Below are 16,991 nucleotides of genomic sequence, written 5' to 3'. Positions count from 1 at the left end.
AAAATAAACGTTTACATTTCAAATGTCCAGCTATGTCTCAAATCAATCAAACTGTACAATACATTGTTCTGATCATGCCTCTCACTCCTCCCAGTTTATTAGAAGTGAGTTAAAAAGAGTATTTTTTTAAATATCCCAATTGCGTGATGACCTTATAACTAACAAAAGTAATAGCACAACCCTATAAAATAACACGTGGGTCAGCGATTAAACATATTCAATTAATTAGAAGTGTATGCACTTTTACACAAAATTGGAACAGAAAGTTCTACTCAATATGATGGTGACCTCTATTACAAAGCACACAGATATACAGCAACAAGAGAAACCCCATGACTGTAAGCATACAACGTCAGATTACGCAACATCAATTCATACAACCCAAGTTTGTACATTGAGGCTGTATTTGTAGCATAACCCCCAAGCTAGCATAATAAGAAGGGTAAATAAACATGTTAAGTTTGCAAATACTAAAAAATTATGACAAAATACTGTTCACAGTACATATACCAATTAAATACTTGCATAACATGCTTCAAAAAGGGCATAAAGTTTAGGTAGTGCCCAGCACTCGCGCTCAATTCTGTCTCGATCTTTCCAACACTCATTGTGTTGGAACAATGTTCTAAAACTTGTTCCCGAAACATTTCTGGTCATGTGATGCCAGGTGTCGCAACACCAAGTGATTTGTAACAAAACCTGTGTTTGTTTTGAAAATAAGCTGGCAATACCAACAACTTTGAAAAATCTTATCACTTGTTGCAAGACAGAATTTTTTTAGTTTACTGAGAGATTGTGATTGCTTTCATACACCAACCTCTGCTAGACACATGATTTAGAAAACCACAGTTCCAGGATAACAGACCTCCTGATCTGAGCCACCATTAGTTACCTTTCTGCTTATTTGTGTTCAAATTGCAATTCATACATATTCATGATGAAGGTAAGTAATACATGGGTACATATTTTCTTAAATCTGTCATACAGTCTGTCCTCCACTACAGGGTCATACGGTCTGTCCTCTACAGGGTCATACAGTCTGTCCTCTACAGGGTCATACGGTCTGTCCTCTACAGGGTCATACGGTCTGTCCTCTACAGGGTCATACAGTCTGTCCTCTACAGGGTCATACATTCTGTCCACTACAGGGTCATACAGTCTACAGGGTCATACAGTCTGTCCTCTACAGGTTCATACAGTCTTTCCACTACAGGGTCATACAGTCTGTCCACTACAGGGTCATACAGTCTGTCCACTACAGGGTCATACAGTCTACAGGGTCATACAGTCTACAGGGTCATACAGTCTGTCCTCTACAGGGTCATACAGTCTGTCCACTACAGGGTCATACAGTCTGTCCACTACAGGGTCATACAGTCTGTCCACTACAGGGTCATACAGTCTGTCCTCTACAGGGTCATACGGTCTGTCCTCTACAGGGTCATACAGTCTACAGGGTCATGCAGTCTGTCCACTACAGGGTCATACAGTCTGTCCTCTACAGGGTCATACGGTCTGTCCTCTACAGGGTCATACGGTCTGTCCTCTACAGGGTCATACAGTCTGTCCTCTACAGGGTCATACATTCTGTCCACTACAGGGTCATACAGTCTACAGGGTCATACAGTCTGTCCTCTACAGGTTCATACAGTCTTTCCACTACAGGGTCATACAGTCTGTCCACTACAGGGTGATAGAGTCTGTCCATTACAGGGTCATACAGTCTGTCCACTACAGGGTCATACAGTCTACATGGTCATACTGTCTGTCCTCTACAGGGTCTAACAGTCTACAGGGTCATACAGTCTTTCCACTACAGGGTCATAAAGTCTGTCCACTACAGGGTGATATAGTCTGTCCACTACAGGGTCATACAGTCTACATGGTCATACTGTCTGTCCTATACAGGGTCATACAGTCTACAGGGTCATACAGTCTACAGGGTCATACAGTCTGTCCTCTACAGGGTCATACAGTCTGTCCTCTGCAGGGTCATACAGTCTGTCCTCTACAGGGTCATACAGTCTACAGGGTCATACAGTCTGTCCACTACAGGGTCATACAGTCTGTCCTCTACAGGGTCATACAATTTGTCCTCTACAGAGTCATACAATCTGTCTGTCTAAATGTTTCGAGTATGTTTTTGTTTATTATTTATTTACACGATTTCCTTAGATTAAACCAATGCAGGCTTACAAAGACATGCTGTACATTGTTGGCCTCAACTCTCATCTCAAACCTCTGCCACCTGACGAAGCTGGACCTGTGTGACAATGACCTGCAGGATTCTGGAGTGAAGCTGCTGTCTGCTGGACTGGAGCATCCACACTGTAAACTGGAAACACTGAGGTCAGTATTCCTAATGGTTATGCTTACAGTGGATCTCAAATATTCAATCCCCTTGGTCTGTTCCATTATTTTATTGTTCAACATGAAATCAAAATTGATTTAATTAGTAGATTTTTGCAACTGGGGTACACAAAAAGATCATAATTTCAAACTGAAAAATCCAATATGCAAATTATTCTGAATGTATTACAAATGACAAATTATTATAAACGAGAAAATAATAGGTAGATTGTGTACGTATTCAATCCCTTTGCTATGACACGCCTGAATGAGCTGGCATGTTAATTACCACAAATGAAGATAAATCTGAATACTCAAATTGAACCTTTTATTAAAATAGCAACTGCAGGAAACAGTGGTTACAGTCTCGTATTCAACACACTGCTCGCCAAATTCAAGTCCTGACTATTGTTAAATCGGTTCCTGGCAGTGGCGATCCGTGACTACTGGAGCCAGGCCCTCAGTAGTGGAAAAATATCTGACATCATAAATATAGAGAACTCCTGCGTATACAGATCGTGACTTGAAACTTTTATTTTTCAGAGGAGAAGCAATTATTTGATGACAGAGTCAAATGGTCCTAAGCAGAGTTGGGGAGTAACGGATTACAAAAAAAAGTAACTGTAATCCCTTATGTTACCAACCAAAATATTGTAATGGGATTACAGATATTTTTGAAAAAATGTATGATTACTTTTCGATTATTTCAATTGAAAACGAATAGGTGCGCAAAATAATTTACACGTTGCATGTTTGAGTTTATTATTTAATGTTTTAAAAATATAGTTATTTGAACCAAAATTAGAACTGCGCGCCTCAGTTGTGTAATCAGGTGGTTCTCTCTCATAACCTGATTAATTACGGATTAAGGGCTAGTTTAATTTTCTCAGTTTTTTGTTGGTTGGATGGCTGGTAAAAACAGAGTATATGTACAATAATATTAGCCAAGCTATATAAAATGTTATTTAGTTATCTACTCGACGAATCTTTCTCAAACAATGATAGGCCTACCTGGTATTATATATTTTTCAAGTTTCAAGGTTTATTTGTTAAATGGATCGAACAGCACAGCCAGGACCTGCTGCACCGAATATCTTAGACAGAAATTGTTTCGTAGATTCTACAAATATTAAGATAGCTGTAACATGGCGCTGCTGTCAAGATAAAACATTATATGGAATTTACCACGACATTTGGTGACGTTTTGGTGCAAATGAAAATAACAACAGGTGCACTGGAGAGGCAACAGCAAGACAACCCCCAAAAAGGGAATGGTTTTGCAGGTGGTGGCCACAGACAATTGCTCTCTCCTTATCCTTCCTGGTGGATTCTTTGATAGTTTTACATTCTGCTAGTATCTGTCGTGGAAATCACTAAAAGAGAAAGGCACAGAGACTGTAGATTATGTTCACAAGTAAAGCTTTATTCAAGATTTGCAATCCTGGAGCAGTTAACAACACTCAGCAGAGTCAGGTCAAGACCTCCCTGTTGAAGGTTGAGCTCTGGCCCATATACATCCAGTACAGCCCACTGTGTCCCCCTCCCTTACATATTGTTGCAAATTCCGGCAACAATATAAGATATCTACAGCCCTTAGGTGTACCGTTGGCTAACTTCCCATCTGCTATAGGCACATCCTATACAAGTGCGCAGAATCGAAACACATAATGGCCTTACTAAATGACTGGATTATACTTAGAACAAGCAATATGATATTAATGTACTATAGAATAAGAATATTTCTACCACAGTGTCCTTTGAAGACGCCATGGTGAACGTTATGCTGTCTGCACCATCATCCAGCATGACCAGTTTGGCGGTAGGTCAGTGATGGTCGGGGGAGGCATATCCTTGGAGGGTTGCACTGACCTCCACATGCTAGCCAACGGTACCCTGACTGCTGTTAGGTACTGGGATGAAATACTCAGACCCATCATCAGACCTGACGCTGGTGCAGTGGGCCCTGGGTTCTTCCTGGTTCAAATTTTAAATTGAAATCTAATAATTTCTAAATTTAAATTGGCTTGAAGACAAAAATGCAAAAGTTGTCCAGTAGTGGCCCAGCCCACGGCCACACCTCAATCCAATAGGGAATATGTGACAAGTGTTGTTAATGGCTGTTTACAAAAGGTCCCCATCCTTTTGGAGAAAATCTGTTTTATCTCATATTATACTTATGAATGATAATAATTATGAATGATCAGAAAATCGAGATTGTGTTACACAAATACATTTTCCAGACAGATTCAGTTGCAAAGAAAACATCTCTTTAAAAGTATGTTGTTTTTTCACTAGCACAGAGCTTTTACTGTTTTCAAACTTCATGATAATAAAAATAATTGAGTTCCAATAAATTAACAAAAAATTGCAATTATCTTTCTTCAAGCTGAGACTCAGACAAATATTATCGGATGCAAAGCTGTCACACTCTACTTTCACCAACTAAATGTAGCCCTCTGATTCTGATGTCAAATTTCTTTAAGAACTATGTTGCAATAAAATGCAAATTATTTAAATATCATACAATGTGATTTTCTGGATTTTTGTTTTAGATTCAGTCTCTCACAGTTGAAGTGTACCTATGATAAAAATGACAGACTTCTACATGCTTTGTAAGTAGGAAAACCTGCAAAATCGGCAGTGTATCAAATACTTGTTCTCTCCACTGTATGTTATGATCCCTCTGCAGGCTGTCTGGTTGTCTGATCACAGAGGAAGGCTGTGCGTATCTGGCCTCGGCTCTGAACTCAAACCCCTCACACCTGAGAGAGTTGGACATCAGTTACAATCACCCAGGAGAGTCAGGAGTGAAGCTGCTCTCTGCTGGACTGGAGGACCAACACTGGAGACTGGAGAAACTCAAGTAAGTAGACAGGTGGTCCATACCATCCATTTGACTATAGGCCTTTTCACACTTCATTGTTCTAAGCCCTGGGCTATCTTAGTCCCAGACTAAGACTGGCCCTGGGTTAGCTTAGCCTGTGTTCACAATAGTTTAACCCTGGGCTAAGGTTTAACCCCAGGCTACGGATTCACACTTTTATTCCTAAGCCCTGGGCTAACGGACAAATACGACACAATACCATTTGTTACGTTCTCTCCGGCATGCGAATAATGTTACCGGAGCCTACATCACTAACAAATGATCAATGTTATAATGTTACCGTAGCCTACATCACTAACAAATGATCAATGTTATAATGTTACCGTAGCCTACATCACTAACAAATGATCAATGTTATAATGTTACCGTAGCCTACATCACTAACAAATGATCAATGTTATAATGTTACCGGAGCCTACATCACTAACAAATGATCAATGTTATAATGTTACCGAAGCCTACATCACTAACAAATGATCAATGTTACGCTACCGCAATTTAATTAACGACTTGACATCAGTTGATCAATATGCCCACCCTGTCCGTATTTCCTTGGACAACTTCGTTAAAACTATGCAAAGAAAAAGAAAAAATTAGTCAACCTTCATTCTTTCAACTTATTTGCTAGATTTATGTCCAAAGAAAGCTGCAATTTCGCAAAGATTAGGCAGGTATAATGAAACCTTTCAGAGTGAAAGGATCAAAACTGATGGAGCTGTTTGTAACGGCGTGCGGCACAAGCGTATGTATATTAAATGAAAGGGCAGGTTTTGTGATTGGACAATAAACGTTCTGTGGTTTCACAATGGTTATGTTGTCCCTGTTTTTCTGGGGTTAGCCCTGAAAAGTCGGTGCTAACCCTGCTCCAGAGCAGGGCCAGCTAGCTCCAGGCTAAGGGTGTTGCTAGCCCACTTCAAAATATGCAAGTGTGAACACTTGGTTAACCCAGGGCTTGGCAGGCTCTTAGCCCTAGGACAAGGTGCAGTGTGAACACTTGGTTAACCCAGGGTTTAGCAGGCTCTTAGCCCTAGGATAAGGTGCAGTGTGAACACGCCAAATGTGTGTGATCCTAGTTTTATTGTTTGTGAAAGGTGCATTTAAAAAAAAAAAAAAAAGAGCCATCAGCCTAAATGCTTGATTCTTTAAATAATTGATTCATTAACAGACAATGTCAGACTGTAATTGTAAAAGCGGCCCACTCAGTGTGAGAATTGCTCACATTGTTGTTGAAATTACCACAAATGATGAAGGGAAGTCTGGATACTCAAATTGAACCTTTACTAATACAGCAATTGCAGGAAACAGTGGTTCCAGTCTCGTATTCAACACACTGCTTGTTGAAGTACATCTGTACCCTGGATAAACAGGATTCATCCCAGGGTGTCCCCCTTCCCCAGGACACTAAATGACCTTTGTAAATTATCCTTTCAAGAAGAATGGGCTATATATTTACTGAACAAAGAACAGGCTATCCACGGATCAAACCCAGATCTCTTTAACAGATTAACAGAGAGCCCTATGATGGATGTGAGCCATAAACAGAGAGCCCTAACTTTCATGGATGTGAGCCATAATCAAAGGCTTGTTAGTAATTTTTTAATCATATACTTTCCCACAACATGTTTGCTGTGTATATACAGTGTGGAGAACAATAAAATGCAAATTCATTATTTAAAAATCATACAATGTGATTTTCTGGATTTTTGTTATAGATTCCGTCACTCACAGTTGAAGAGTACCTATGATAAAAATGACAGACATGCTTTGTAAGTGGGAAAACCTGCAAAATTGGCAGTGTATCAAATACTTGTTCTCCCCACTGTAAGTATTCACCCTCTTTGCTGTAGAAGCTGACAGTTGGAAAATGACTAAATATTATTTTACGGAGCTTGAAAATAAGGTAGTACAAATGCCTCTGGATTAGGCACGTGGTACAAAATAACATCCAAGTGTGTGGATATCCCAGTAGGCTCAGTTTGATCAATAATCTGTAAGTGGGAATGGCATCATAGATACAACAGGGTCCAACATTAAAATGTGTCTGAACCACGTGTCCCCCCTCTGTGTGGTACAGTACCGTCATCGTCTTTTTGACCAATAATATTCCATGGCTCGTCTGTTTTGACCAATCATAGCTCATAGTGCATTCTAGAGTGGGACCCAAACATGGTATTGTACGTGGCGAAGCACATGCAGTTTTAGTTTTTGTGGAAAGAACAGGTTCCATGGGTCGAAAACAATAATGGCATGGGACACGTACTGCCGTTCATGTTGTGCATTTCCGACAAAAGACGATAAGACATTTATTAAGGGAACGAACAACTACCTAAAACCTGCTCTTAAGTCCCTGTAGCATGTCGCGTTTATGGCGGCAAAACGGGCTGTTGACAACCCTGCAGCTGCACCAATGAACGTCTGCAATGAACTGAAAAACGAATTACAACCGCCTGTCATGTTTTGAAGAGGGAGAAACTATTCACGGACTACGTCCATGACATAGCCGTTGAATACAGATAGAGAAACCATACAGACATGACTTGTCGACAGTGTCATGTTAACTACACTGGCCTACGCGCTTGCTAGCAGTGACACACAAGAAGCAAGTCAAATTCTGTTAGATCATCTTCTTCAATCCACTGAAGAATTAATATTAGGAGGAAATTCACCTTTCAGTAGGACACTGATCCAAGCACAAGGCCAAAGCCACATTGGAGTGAGTCAATAACGACAAGGTGAATGTCCCACAGCTCTTTTAAAAAGGCTAGACTACTAGTCTTTACAGGGGTTAACTCCAGTATCAAGGCTAGACTACAAATCATTACAGGGGTTAACTCCAGTGTCAAGGCTAGAGTACCATTCTTTACAGGGTTTAACTCCAGTGTCAAGGCTAGAGTACCAGTCTTTACAGGGTTTAACTCCAGTGTCAAGACTAGACTACCAGTCTTTACAGGGGTTAACTCCAGTATCAAGGCTAGACTACAAATCATTACAGGGTTTAACTCCAGTGTCAAGGCTAGACTACCAGTCTTTACAGGGTTTAACTCCAGTGTCAAGGCTAGAGTACCAGTCTTTACAGGGGTTAACTACAGTGTCAAGGCTAGAGTTCCAGTCTTTACAGGGGTTAATTACTGTGTCAAGGCTAGACTACCAGTCTTTACAGGGGTTAACTCCAGTATCAAGGCTAGACTACAAGTCATTACAGGGTTTAACTCCAGTGTCAAGGCTAGACTACCAGTCTTTACAGGGTTTAACTCCAGTGTCAAGGCTAGACTACCAGTCTTTACAGGGTTTAACTCCAGTGTCAAGGCTAGACTACCAGTCTTTACAGGGTTTAACTCCAGTGTCAAGGCTAGAGTACCAGTCTTTACAGGGGTTAACTACAGTGTCAAGGCTAGAGTTCCAGTCTTTACAGGGGTTAATTACTGTGTCAAGGCTAGACTACCAGTCTTTACAGGGGTTAACTCCAGTATCAAGGCTAGACTACAAGTCATTATAGGGTTTAACTCCAGTGTCAAGGCTAGACTACCAGTCTTTACAGGGTTTAACTCCAGTGTCAAGGCTAGACTACCAGTCTTTACAGGGTTTAACTCCAGTGTCAAGGCTAGACTACCAGTCTTTACATGGTTTAACTCCAGTGTCAAGGCTAGAGTACCATTCTTTACAGGGTTTAACTCCAGTGTCAAGGCTAGAGTACCAGTCTTTACAGGGTTTAACTTCAGTGTCAAGGCTAGACTACCATTCTTTACAGGGTTTAACTCCAGTGTCAAGGCTAGACTACCAGTCTTTACAGGGTTTAACTCCAGTGTCAAGGCTAGACTACCATTCTTTACAGGGTTTAACTCCAGTGTCAAGGCTAGAGTACCATTCTTTACAGGGTTTAACTCCAGTGTCAAGGCTATGGTACCAGTCTTTACAGGGGTCAACTCCAGTGTCAAGGCTATGGTACCAGTCTTTACAGGGGTCAACTCCAGTGTCAAGGCTAGACTACCAGTCTTTACAGGGTTTAACTCCAGTGTCAAGGCTAGAGCACCAGTCTATACAGGGTTTATCTTCAGTGTCAAGACTAGACTACCATTTTTACAGGGTTTAACTCCAGTGTCAAGGCTAGACTACCAGTCTTTACAGGGTTTAACTTCAGTGTCAAGGCTAGACTACAAATCATTACAGGGTTTAACTCCAGTGTCAAGGCTAGACTACCAGTCTTTACAGGGGTTAACTCCAGTGTCAAGGCTAGACTACCATTCTTTACAAGGTTTAACTCCAGTGTCAAGGCTAGAGCACCAGTCTATACAGGGTTTAACTCCAGTGTCAAGGCTAGACTACCATTCTTTACAGGGTTTAACTCCAGTGTCAAGGCTAGACTACCAGTCTTTACAGGGTTTAACTCCAGTGTCAAGGCTAGACTACCATTCTTTACAGGGTTTAACTCCAGTGTCAAGGCTAGAGTACCATTCTTTACAGGGTTCAACTCCAGTGTCAAGGCTATGGTACCAGTCTTTACAGGGGTCAACTCCAGTGTCAAGGCTATGGTACCAGTCTTTACAGGGGTCAACTCCAGTGTCAAGGCTATGGTACCAGTCTTTACAGGGGTCAACTCCAGTGTCAAGGCTAGACTACCAGTCTTTAGAGGGTTTAATTTGGTGATGCACATAATTGTCTGCATTGTATCACCAAAGTGGATGTACTATGTGTGGTAATGGATGTGTGACTGTGTGTCTTATTGAGTATTGTTTAACAATGAGGCCCATTTCCGTGCTCCTCTTGACCAGTTATGTGTGAAACAAGTCTCACTAGTTAGAGTATATACTATTGAGTAATTTGTTTTTTTTCCGACAGTGTGGATCATGGTGGACCGTGGTGTTTGAAACCAGGACTGATCAAATGTAAGTGATATCTGAATGTTGTGGAATAGACTATATTCAACCATTAAATTAATGGAATACAAACTTAGTACTGTTGTAGTTTATTCCAGTTGTGTACAGCATAACTGCTAAATGCCACTTGACCATGTTTAGTTTGGACTCTGGGCTCTACTAGCTGACCTTTGTTCATGGATCTAAGAGCCCCGCTCGGTTTATATTCTTCAAATATATCAGAAATGTATTCGGGTCTAAACCATTCAGAGATTTATAGAATAAAAGCACCACTTTCAAATCTATTCTGTAACTGACTGGAAGCCAGTGCAAAGATTTAAGAAGATTTTAGATGCACTCACCCTGAGCACTGGAGCCCCCCAGTGCTGCGTACTCAGTCCCATCCTGTACTCCCTGTTCACGCATGACTGTGTGGCCACACACAGCTCCAACACCATCCTTAAATTTGAGGACCACACAACCATCCTTGGTCTCATCTCCAACAATAATGAGACCACTTACAGAGAAGAGGTAAAGAACCGGGCTACATGGTGCCAAGAAAACAACCTCTCTCTCAATGTCTGTAAGACTAAAGAGATGATTGTGGACTTCAGGAAGCAACAGAGGGGGGGTCATGCCCCCACACACATCGATGGAGCTGAAGTGGAGAGAGTCTCTGAAGTTTCTTTGTGTTCATCAAAGATGACCTCACTTGGTCCAGGCAAGCAAACTTGTTAATGAAAACTGCCCAAAAACAACTATACTTCCTGAGAAATTTGGCATGTCTGTAAAAATTCTCACCAACCTCTACAGGTGCACCATTGAGAGCATCCTCTCAGGCTGCATTACATCCTGGTACAGCAGCTGCTCCGCTGCAGAACACAAGTCCCTCCAGAGGGCATTGAAGTCTGCTGAGCGCGTCATCAGCTGCCACCCCCCCTCCATGCAAGACATCTACCATACACCATGTCTTAGGAAAGCATGGAACATCATCAAAGACTACAGCCACCCAGGCTATGGTCTGTTCACATTGCTGACGTCTGGTAGACGCTACTAGAGCATCAGAACACGCAGTTCCAGACTCACAGTTTTTTCCCTTCAGACCATAAGGCTCCTCAACCAACAACACTGATCCATGATCATACTGACTCAACCAGCAACACTGATCCATGATCATACTGACTCAACCAACAACACTGATCCATGATCATACTGACTCAACCAACAACACTGATCCATGATCATACTGACTCAACCAACACCACTGATCCATGATCATACTGACTCAACCAGCACCACTGATTCATGATCATACTGACTCAACCAGTAACACTGATTCATGATCATACTGACTCAACCAGCAACACTGATCCATGATCATACTGATTCATCCAGCACCACTGATCCATGATCATACTGACTCAACCAGTAACACTGATCCATGATCATACTGACTCAACCAGTAACACTGATCCATGATCAAACTGATTCAACCAGCAACACTGATCCATGATCAAACTGCACATTCATGAGCATTCCAGATGCTCTGATGTCTTTCAATGCACATTCAATGTACCAGCTACACTGGTAACACTGGGTAATCTTTTGTATGTACCATTCATGGGCACATTGCACTCATATGTATCTATATTTAATACTTCTACCCATCTAGTTCATATTCCCCATCCTGCTCTTTTTAAAATTGCTGCTAGCTTACATTATGTATATTATTGTTATACTTGCTATATCTATAATATTCAATACTTCTACCGATATAGTTCATATTCCCCTCCCTGCTCTTGTTGCTTATTAGCATTATGTATATTATTGCAAAATTTTTTATTTCTATATTTCTTAATTCTTACTACATAGATGTCGTGTGCCATGTCACAAGAATTTCATTGTGCAGGATGACGCTGTGTTATTCGGTGCCCTTGATAAATAAACTTTGAACTTCAACCTGACACGTTATTCTGTACTGTTTTATTGACCCACAGGTCCATGTTATTCTGTACTGTTATAGTGACCCACAGGACATGTTATTCTGTACAGTAATAAAGTTCCCCTGGGACATGTTATTCTGTACTGTTATATTGACCCACATGACATGTTATTCTGTACTGTTATATTGACCCACAGGTCCATGTTATTCTGTACTGTTATATTGACCCACATGACATGTTATTCTGTACTGTTATATTGACCCTCAGGTCCATGTTATTCTGTACTGTTATATTGACCCACATGACATGTTATTCTGTACTGTTATAAAGACTCACAGTGTGTCTCTATAACATGATGATTTTTAATTATGTGACCTGGTTTCCTCCATTAGATGCCTGTGATCTCACACTGGACCCAGACACAGCATACAGAACCCTCTGTCTTTCTGAGGGGAACCGGACAGTGACATGGGGAGAGGAGCAGCCATACCCTGACCACCCAGACAGATTCATGTACTGGTCCCAGGTGCTGTGTAGAGAGGGTCTGACTGGGCGCTGTTACTGGGAGGCGGAGTGGAGTGGAGACTGGGCTCAGATAGGAATGACATATAAAGAAATCAAAAGGAGAGGACCCGGTGATGACAGCAGACTTGGAGCCAATGACAAGTGCTGGAGTTTGTACTGCTCTCATAAGAGTTTCAGTGCCCGACACATTATAGCCATACCAGCCACCTCCTCCTCCTGGTCTAACAGAGTAGGAGTGTATCTGGACTGGCCGGCAGGCACTCTGACCTTCTACAGCGTCTCCTCAGACACACTGACCCACATACACACATTCCGCTCTACATTCACTGAGCCCCTCTTCCCAGGGTTTTATGTTGGGCTTCACTCCACAGTGTCCCTGATCCATGTTGAATAGCCCCTGTGTCCCATGAATTCCCCTGAGACTTAAAGAACCTCTTGCACCACCTTTAGCTATCAATCACTGCCACTAAAATAAATGCTTTTTCAAGGGACTGTAACTAATGGTACCATTCTATACCTATAATTTATGATACCATTTAGTACCTAAACTTAATGATACTATCCTGTGCCTATTACTAATTAGATTAGATTCAACTTTATTGTCACTGAACAGCAAAAGTAAAATACAATGAAATGCAGTTGGCATCTAACCAGAAGTGCAAATAGATGGCAGAGAATGTTACTACTTTAAATACTTGTATTTAAGTATATGTTTATTACAAGTGGAATGTGCAGATGTGCATGTGGCAGTACTAAATGTGCAGTTAAGGCAAATGGAGGAGGGCAGAAAGTTTAATTACTAATGAAACCATTTTGTATCTGATATTATTCTTTATCTATAACCTGTTATGTGTATCTTGTTAACATGTCTGGAAGGATGGGGAATTTACAATGTTTTGTAGTTTTACCAAATAAATATTTTCACCCGTAACTATAGGTTTCTGGTTTTATGTTTTTGCTACAGTAATGTGCCTATTAAGATACTTATGCAGATACCCAGCCTCAAAAACCCCAAAAGTGCAATAAACCAAAGAAACGAAGGGTCAGGAAAACTAAAGAGTGGATTAGTTCTGCTTAGTTCTGAATGTGGTCCTTGGTCATAATGCACTGTTAACACTAGTGGGAGTTCATCGCTCACCCCCAGCTCCGGTATCTGGTCCTTGGTCATAATGCACTGTTAACACTAGTGGGAGTTCATCGCTCACCCCCAGCTCCGGTATCTGGTCCTTGGTCATAATGCACTGTTAACACTAGTGGGAGTTCATCGCTCACCCCCAGCTCCGGTATCTGGTCCTTGGTCATAATGCACTGTTAACACTAGTGGGAGTTCATCGCTCACCCCCAGCTCCGGTATCTGGTCCTTGGTCATAATGCACTGTGAACACTAGTGGGAGTTCATCGCTCACCCCCAGCTCCGGTATCTGGTCCTTGGTCATAATGCACTGTTAACACTAGTGGGAGTTCATCGCTCACCCCCAGCTCCGGTATCTGGTCCTTGGTCATAATGCACTGTTAACACTAGTGGGAGTTTATTGCTCACCCCCAGGTCCGGTATCTGGTCTTTGGTCATAATGCACTGTTAACACTAGTGGGAGTTTATCGCCCTCCCCCAGGTCCGGTATCTGGTCCTTGGTCATAATGCACTGTTAACACTAGTGGGAGTTTATCGCTCACCCCCAGCTCCGGTATCTGGTCCTTGGTCATAATGCACTATTAACACTAGTGGGAGTTTATCGCTCACCCCCAGCTCCGGTAATTATGCAACTCTGAATGACTGAGATCTCAGTCTGGACTGGCTGATGCCAGCATTGCTTTAACTAAAATACATTTGTTTATGAACTAAATCTTAGTCAACTAATAAGTACAAAAAAATCTAACAAACCTAACAAATACAACTTACAAATATATAGCTATTTGGTTATTTGCGAATGATGTAAGTGACCACAGCCCTATTGCATGTATCAGAGACACTTGGCATAAGAAACCTGACACCCGAATAATTTTAACGAGAAAATATAAACACGTCTCAGAGCAAGACTTAATCCATAACCCTTGTCCCTCAGAGCTTTTATCCACAAATTGCAGTGTTAGCGTTCTCCTTTTCAATTTTTACCTCCATGGCTGGTATACACACCCCATTGAAGAAACAGGGTAAAAAGTCAAACTAGTCCTTGGTTCTCTGATTTGGAAAGCCTCTTCCTAAAAAATAATGAACTAGTGAAACAGCTGATTGTCTGCTTTTGAGGCAACTGAGAAATAAATGGACCATATGAATAAAAAATCACACTTAAATGAATCTGAGGAATAAAAAAAAGTCAATTTAGATACTTGAATGGACTGGAGGAATAAAAAAGGCTAAATCAAGATATTTTCTTAATGCTGTGACAGTCTGCCAGTAATCCCTCTACATTCTGGAAAACCGTTTCTATTTGTTTTGGTAGGATTGTTGAATAGTTTTTTTATTAACAAAATCACTAAATTAAGGCTTAGTATTTCCCCTAAATTAACTCTCCCCCCTATTATGTCGCTTACCTCCTGTGTTTGGGAGGCTTTTGATTCTATTAACCTCCAGACACTGAAGAATGTGAGCGCCAAGCTCAAACCTTCATTTTGCCCAAATGATATCATTCAGCCGAGATTTTTAATATTAATCATCAACTCGGTGGGTCCAGGTATGGTATCTCTTATTAACAAGTCTCTAAACACAGGCTCTGTTCCGGCCAATCTTAAAGTGGCTACGGTCACTCCTCTGCTTAAGAAGCCTTCACTGGATCCTTCTGTTTTAAAAAATTACCGGCCCATCTCTGTCTTACCTTTCATTTCCAAGTTATTGGAGAAAATCGTGTTGGATCAACTCCAACACTTTTTGTCAAATATCTGTATATATGAGGTTTTTCAATCTGGGTTTAGGACTGCTCACAGCACTGAGTCCGCTCTCCTGCGAGTGCTAAACGACATTTATATCTCTACTGACTCTGGAGACACTGTGGTTCTAGTTCTCTTAGATCTTTCAGCGGCTTTTGACACCGTTGACCACCCAACTCTGTTAGTTAGACTGGAGACATGGGTGGGCATAAAAGGCTCTGTTTTGTCATGGTTCCAGTCTTACCTTTCTGACAGAAAATTCTTAGTAAAGATGGGCAACTTCTCCAGCTCCATGGCACCTCTGAGCTGTGGTCTTCCACAGGGCTCCATTTTGGCTCCCTCTCTATTTTCTCTCTACATCCTACCGCTGGGCGCAATCTTTAGGAAACACTGTGTATCATTTCACTTTTATGCGGACGACACTCAAATTTACATTCCAATTAAGTGAAATAATCCTGCAGCATTAAATTCTCTTCTGCTATGCTTAGAGGAGGTGAAGGCATGGCTGGCTAAAAATTTCCTCTCTCTAAATGATGATAAGACCGAGGTCATTGTTTTCAGCCCAAGTGAGAGGTCCCAGTGTACAAGCCCAGACTTGGGGAGTCTATCTCTCTTTAAATCTACCGGAGTGCGGAACGTAGGTGTTCTTGTTGACCAGTCCTTAAAGTTTGATAAACACATCTCATCTGTAATCTGGTTTCTACCAACTTCGTTTACTGTCTAAAATCAAAGGCTTTCTCACTCTGGAAATGGCGGTTCATGCTTTCATCACGTGTCGGTTGGACTATTGCAACTCACTATATTGCGATATATCAGATTCTCAAATTTCCCGTCTTCAGTTAGTCCAAAATGCTGCGGCCAGACTTATCCTTAATTGTCGCAAATATGATCATATCTCTCCTATCCTCAGATCTTTACACTGGCTACCAGTTCGGCAGAGAATAGATTTTAAAATCCTCCTCTTTGTCTACAAATCTTTACACAACATAGCTCCGGTTTATCTCTCTGAACTTATTCATCCGTACATTCCGTCCAGAAGTCTCAGATCCCACAACCAGGCGTTGCTGGTAGTCCTTTGTGTCAGACTAAAGCGTAGAGGGGAGCGTGCTTTTGCAGTGGCAGGGCCTCGTCTGTGGAACACCCTCCCTCTAGAGATCAGATCGGCTCCAAACCTCTCTGCTTTTAAGTATTTGGTTAAAACATACCTGTTCTCTTTAGCATATTGATGATTTTTCTTGGGCTGTTTTTACTATTTTACATTTGTGTCTTTGCTTTAAAGTTAATCTTAGTCTAGATGTTCTCTATATGTTTATGGGTTGTTTTTCTGCTTTTATTTTTTATATGCTTGTTCTGTAAAGCACTTTGGTCTGTCTAGCGGCTGTTTAAATGTGCTATATAAATAAATGAACTTGAAGAGTTACCACACTTAAGTGTGTTAAAACTCTACCAAAGTTAATTATATCAGATGCTGGGATCAGCAGTTACCGAACTGAGGTGTATGATGCCTTTAAAGATTTGCAAACATGGCGCCGTTAAAAATCACATCAATAAAACACTCAAATGCCTTTGCTG

General features: G+C 41.2%; 1 protein-coding gene across 1 annotated transcript in view; it reads left to right on the top strand.

The window, feature by feature from the left end:
* The window catches only part of LOC105007876 (NLR family CARD domain-containing protein 3), a 28,677-nt gene extending 15,192 nt beyond the window's left edge, over positions 1–13,485 (top strand). Inside the window, exons 10-13 of the mRNA XM_034295341.1 lie at positions 2,176–2,349; positions 5,039–5,212; positions 10,070–10,116; positions 12,422–13,485. Of these exons, the coding sequence (XP_034151232.1) occupies positions 2,176–2,349; positions 5,039–5,212; positions 10,070–10,116; positions 12,422–12,948 (922 nt within the window). The 3' untranslated portion in view covers positions 12,949–13,485. The remainder of the gene's footprint in view (positions 1–2,175; positions 2,350–5,038; positions 5,213–10,069; positions 10,117–12,421) is intronic.
* The last annotated feature ends 3,506 nt before the right edge of the window (positions 13,486–16,991 follow it).

Source organism: Esox lucius, chromosome 11 (genome assembly GCF_011004845.1).
Source record: "Esox lucius isolate fEsoLuc1 chromosome 11, fEsoLuc1.pri, whole genome shotgun sequence".
NCBI lineage: Eukaryota > Metazoa > Chordata > Actinopteri > Esociformes > Esocidae > Esox > Esox lucius.
Note: the sequence above shows the minus strand (reverse complement) of the source record. Positions and strands in the feature narration are given on the sequence as shown.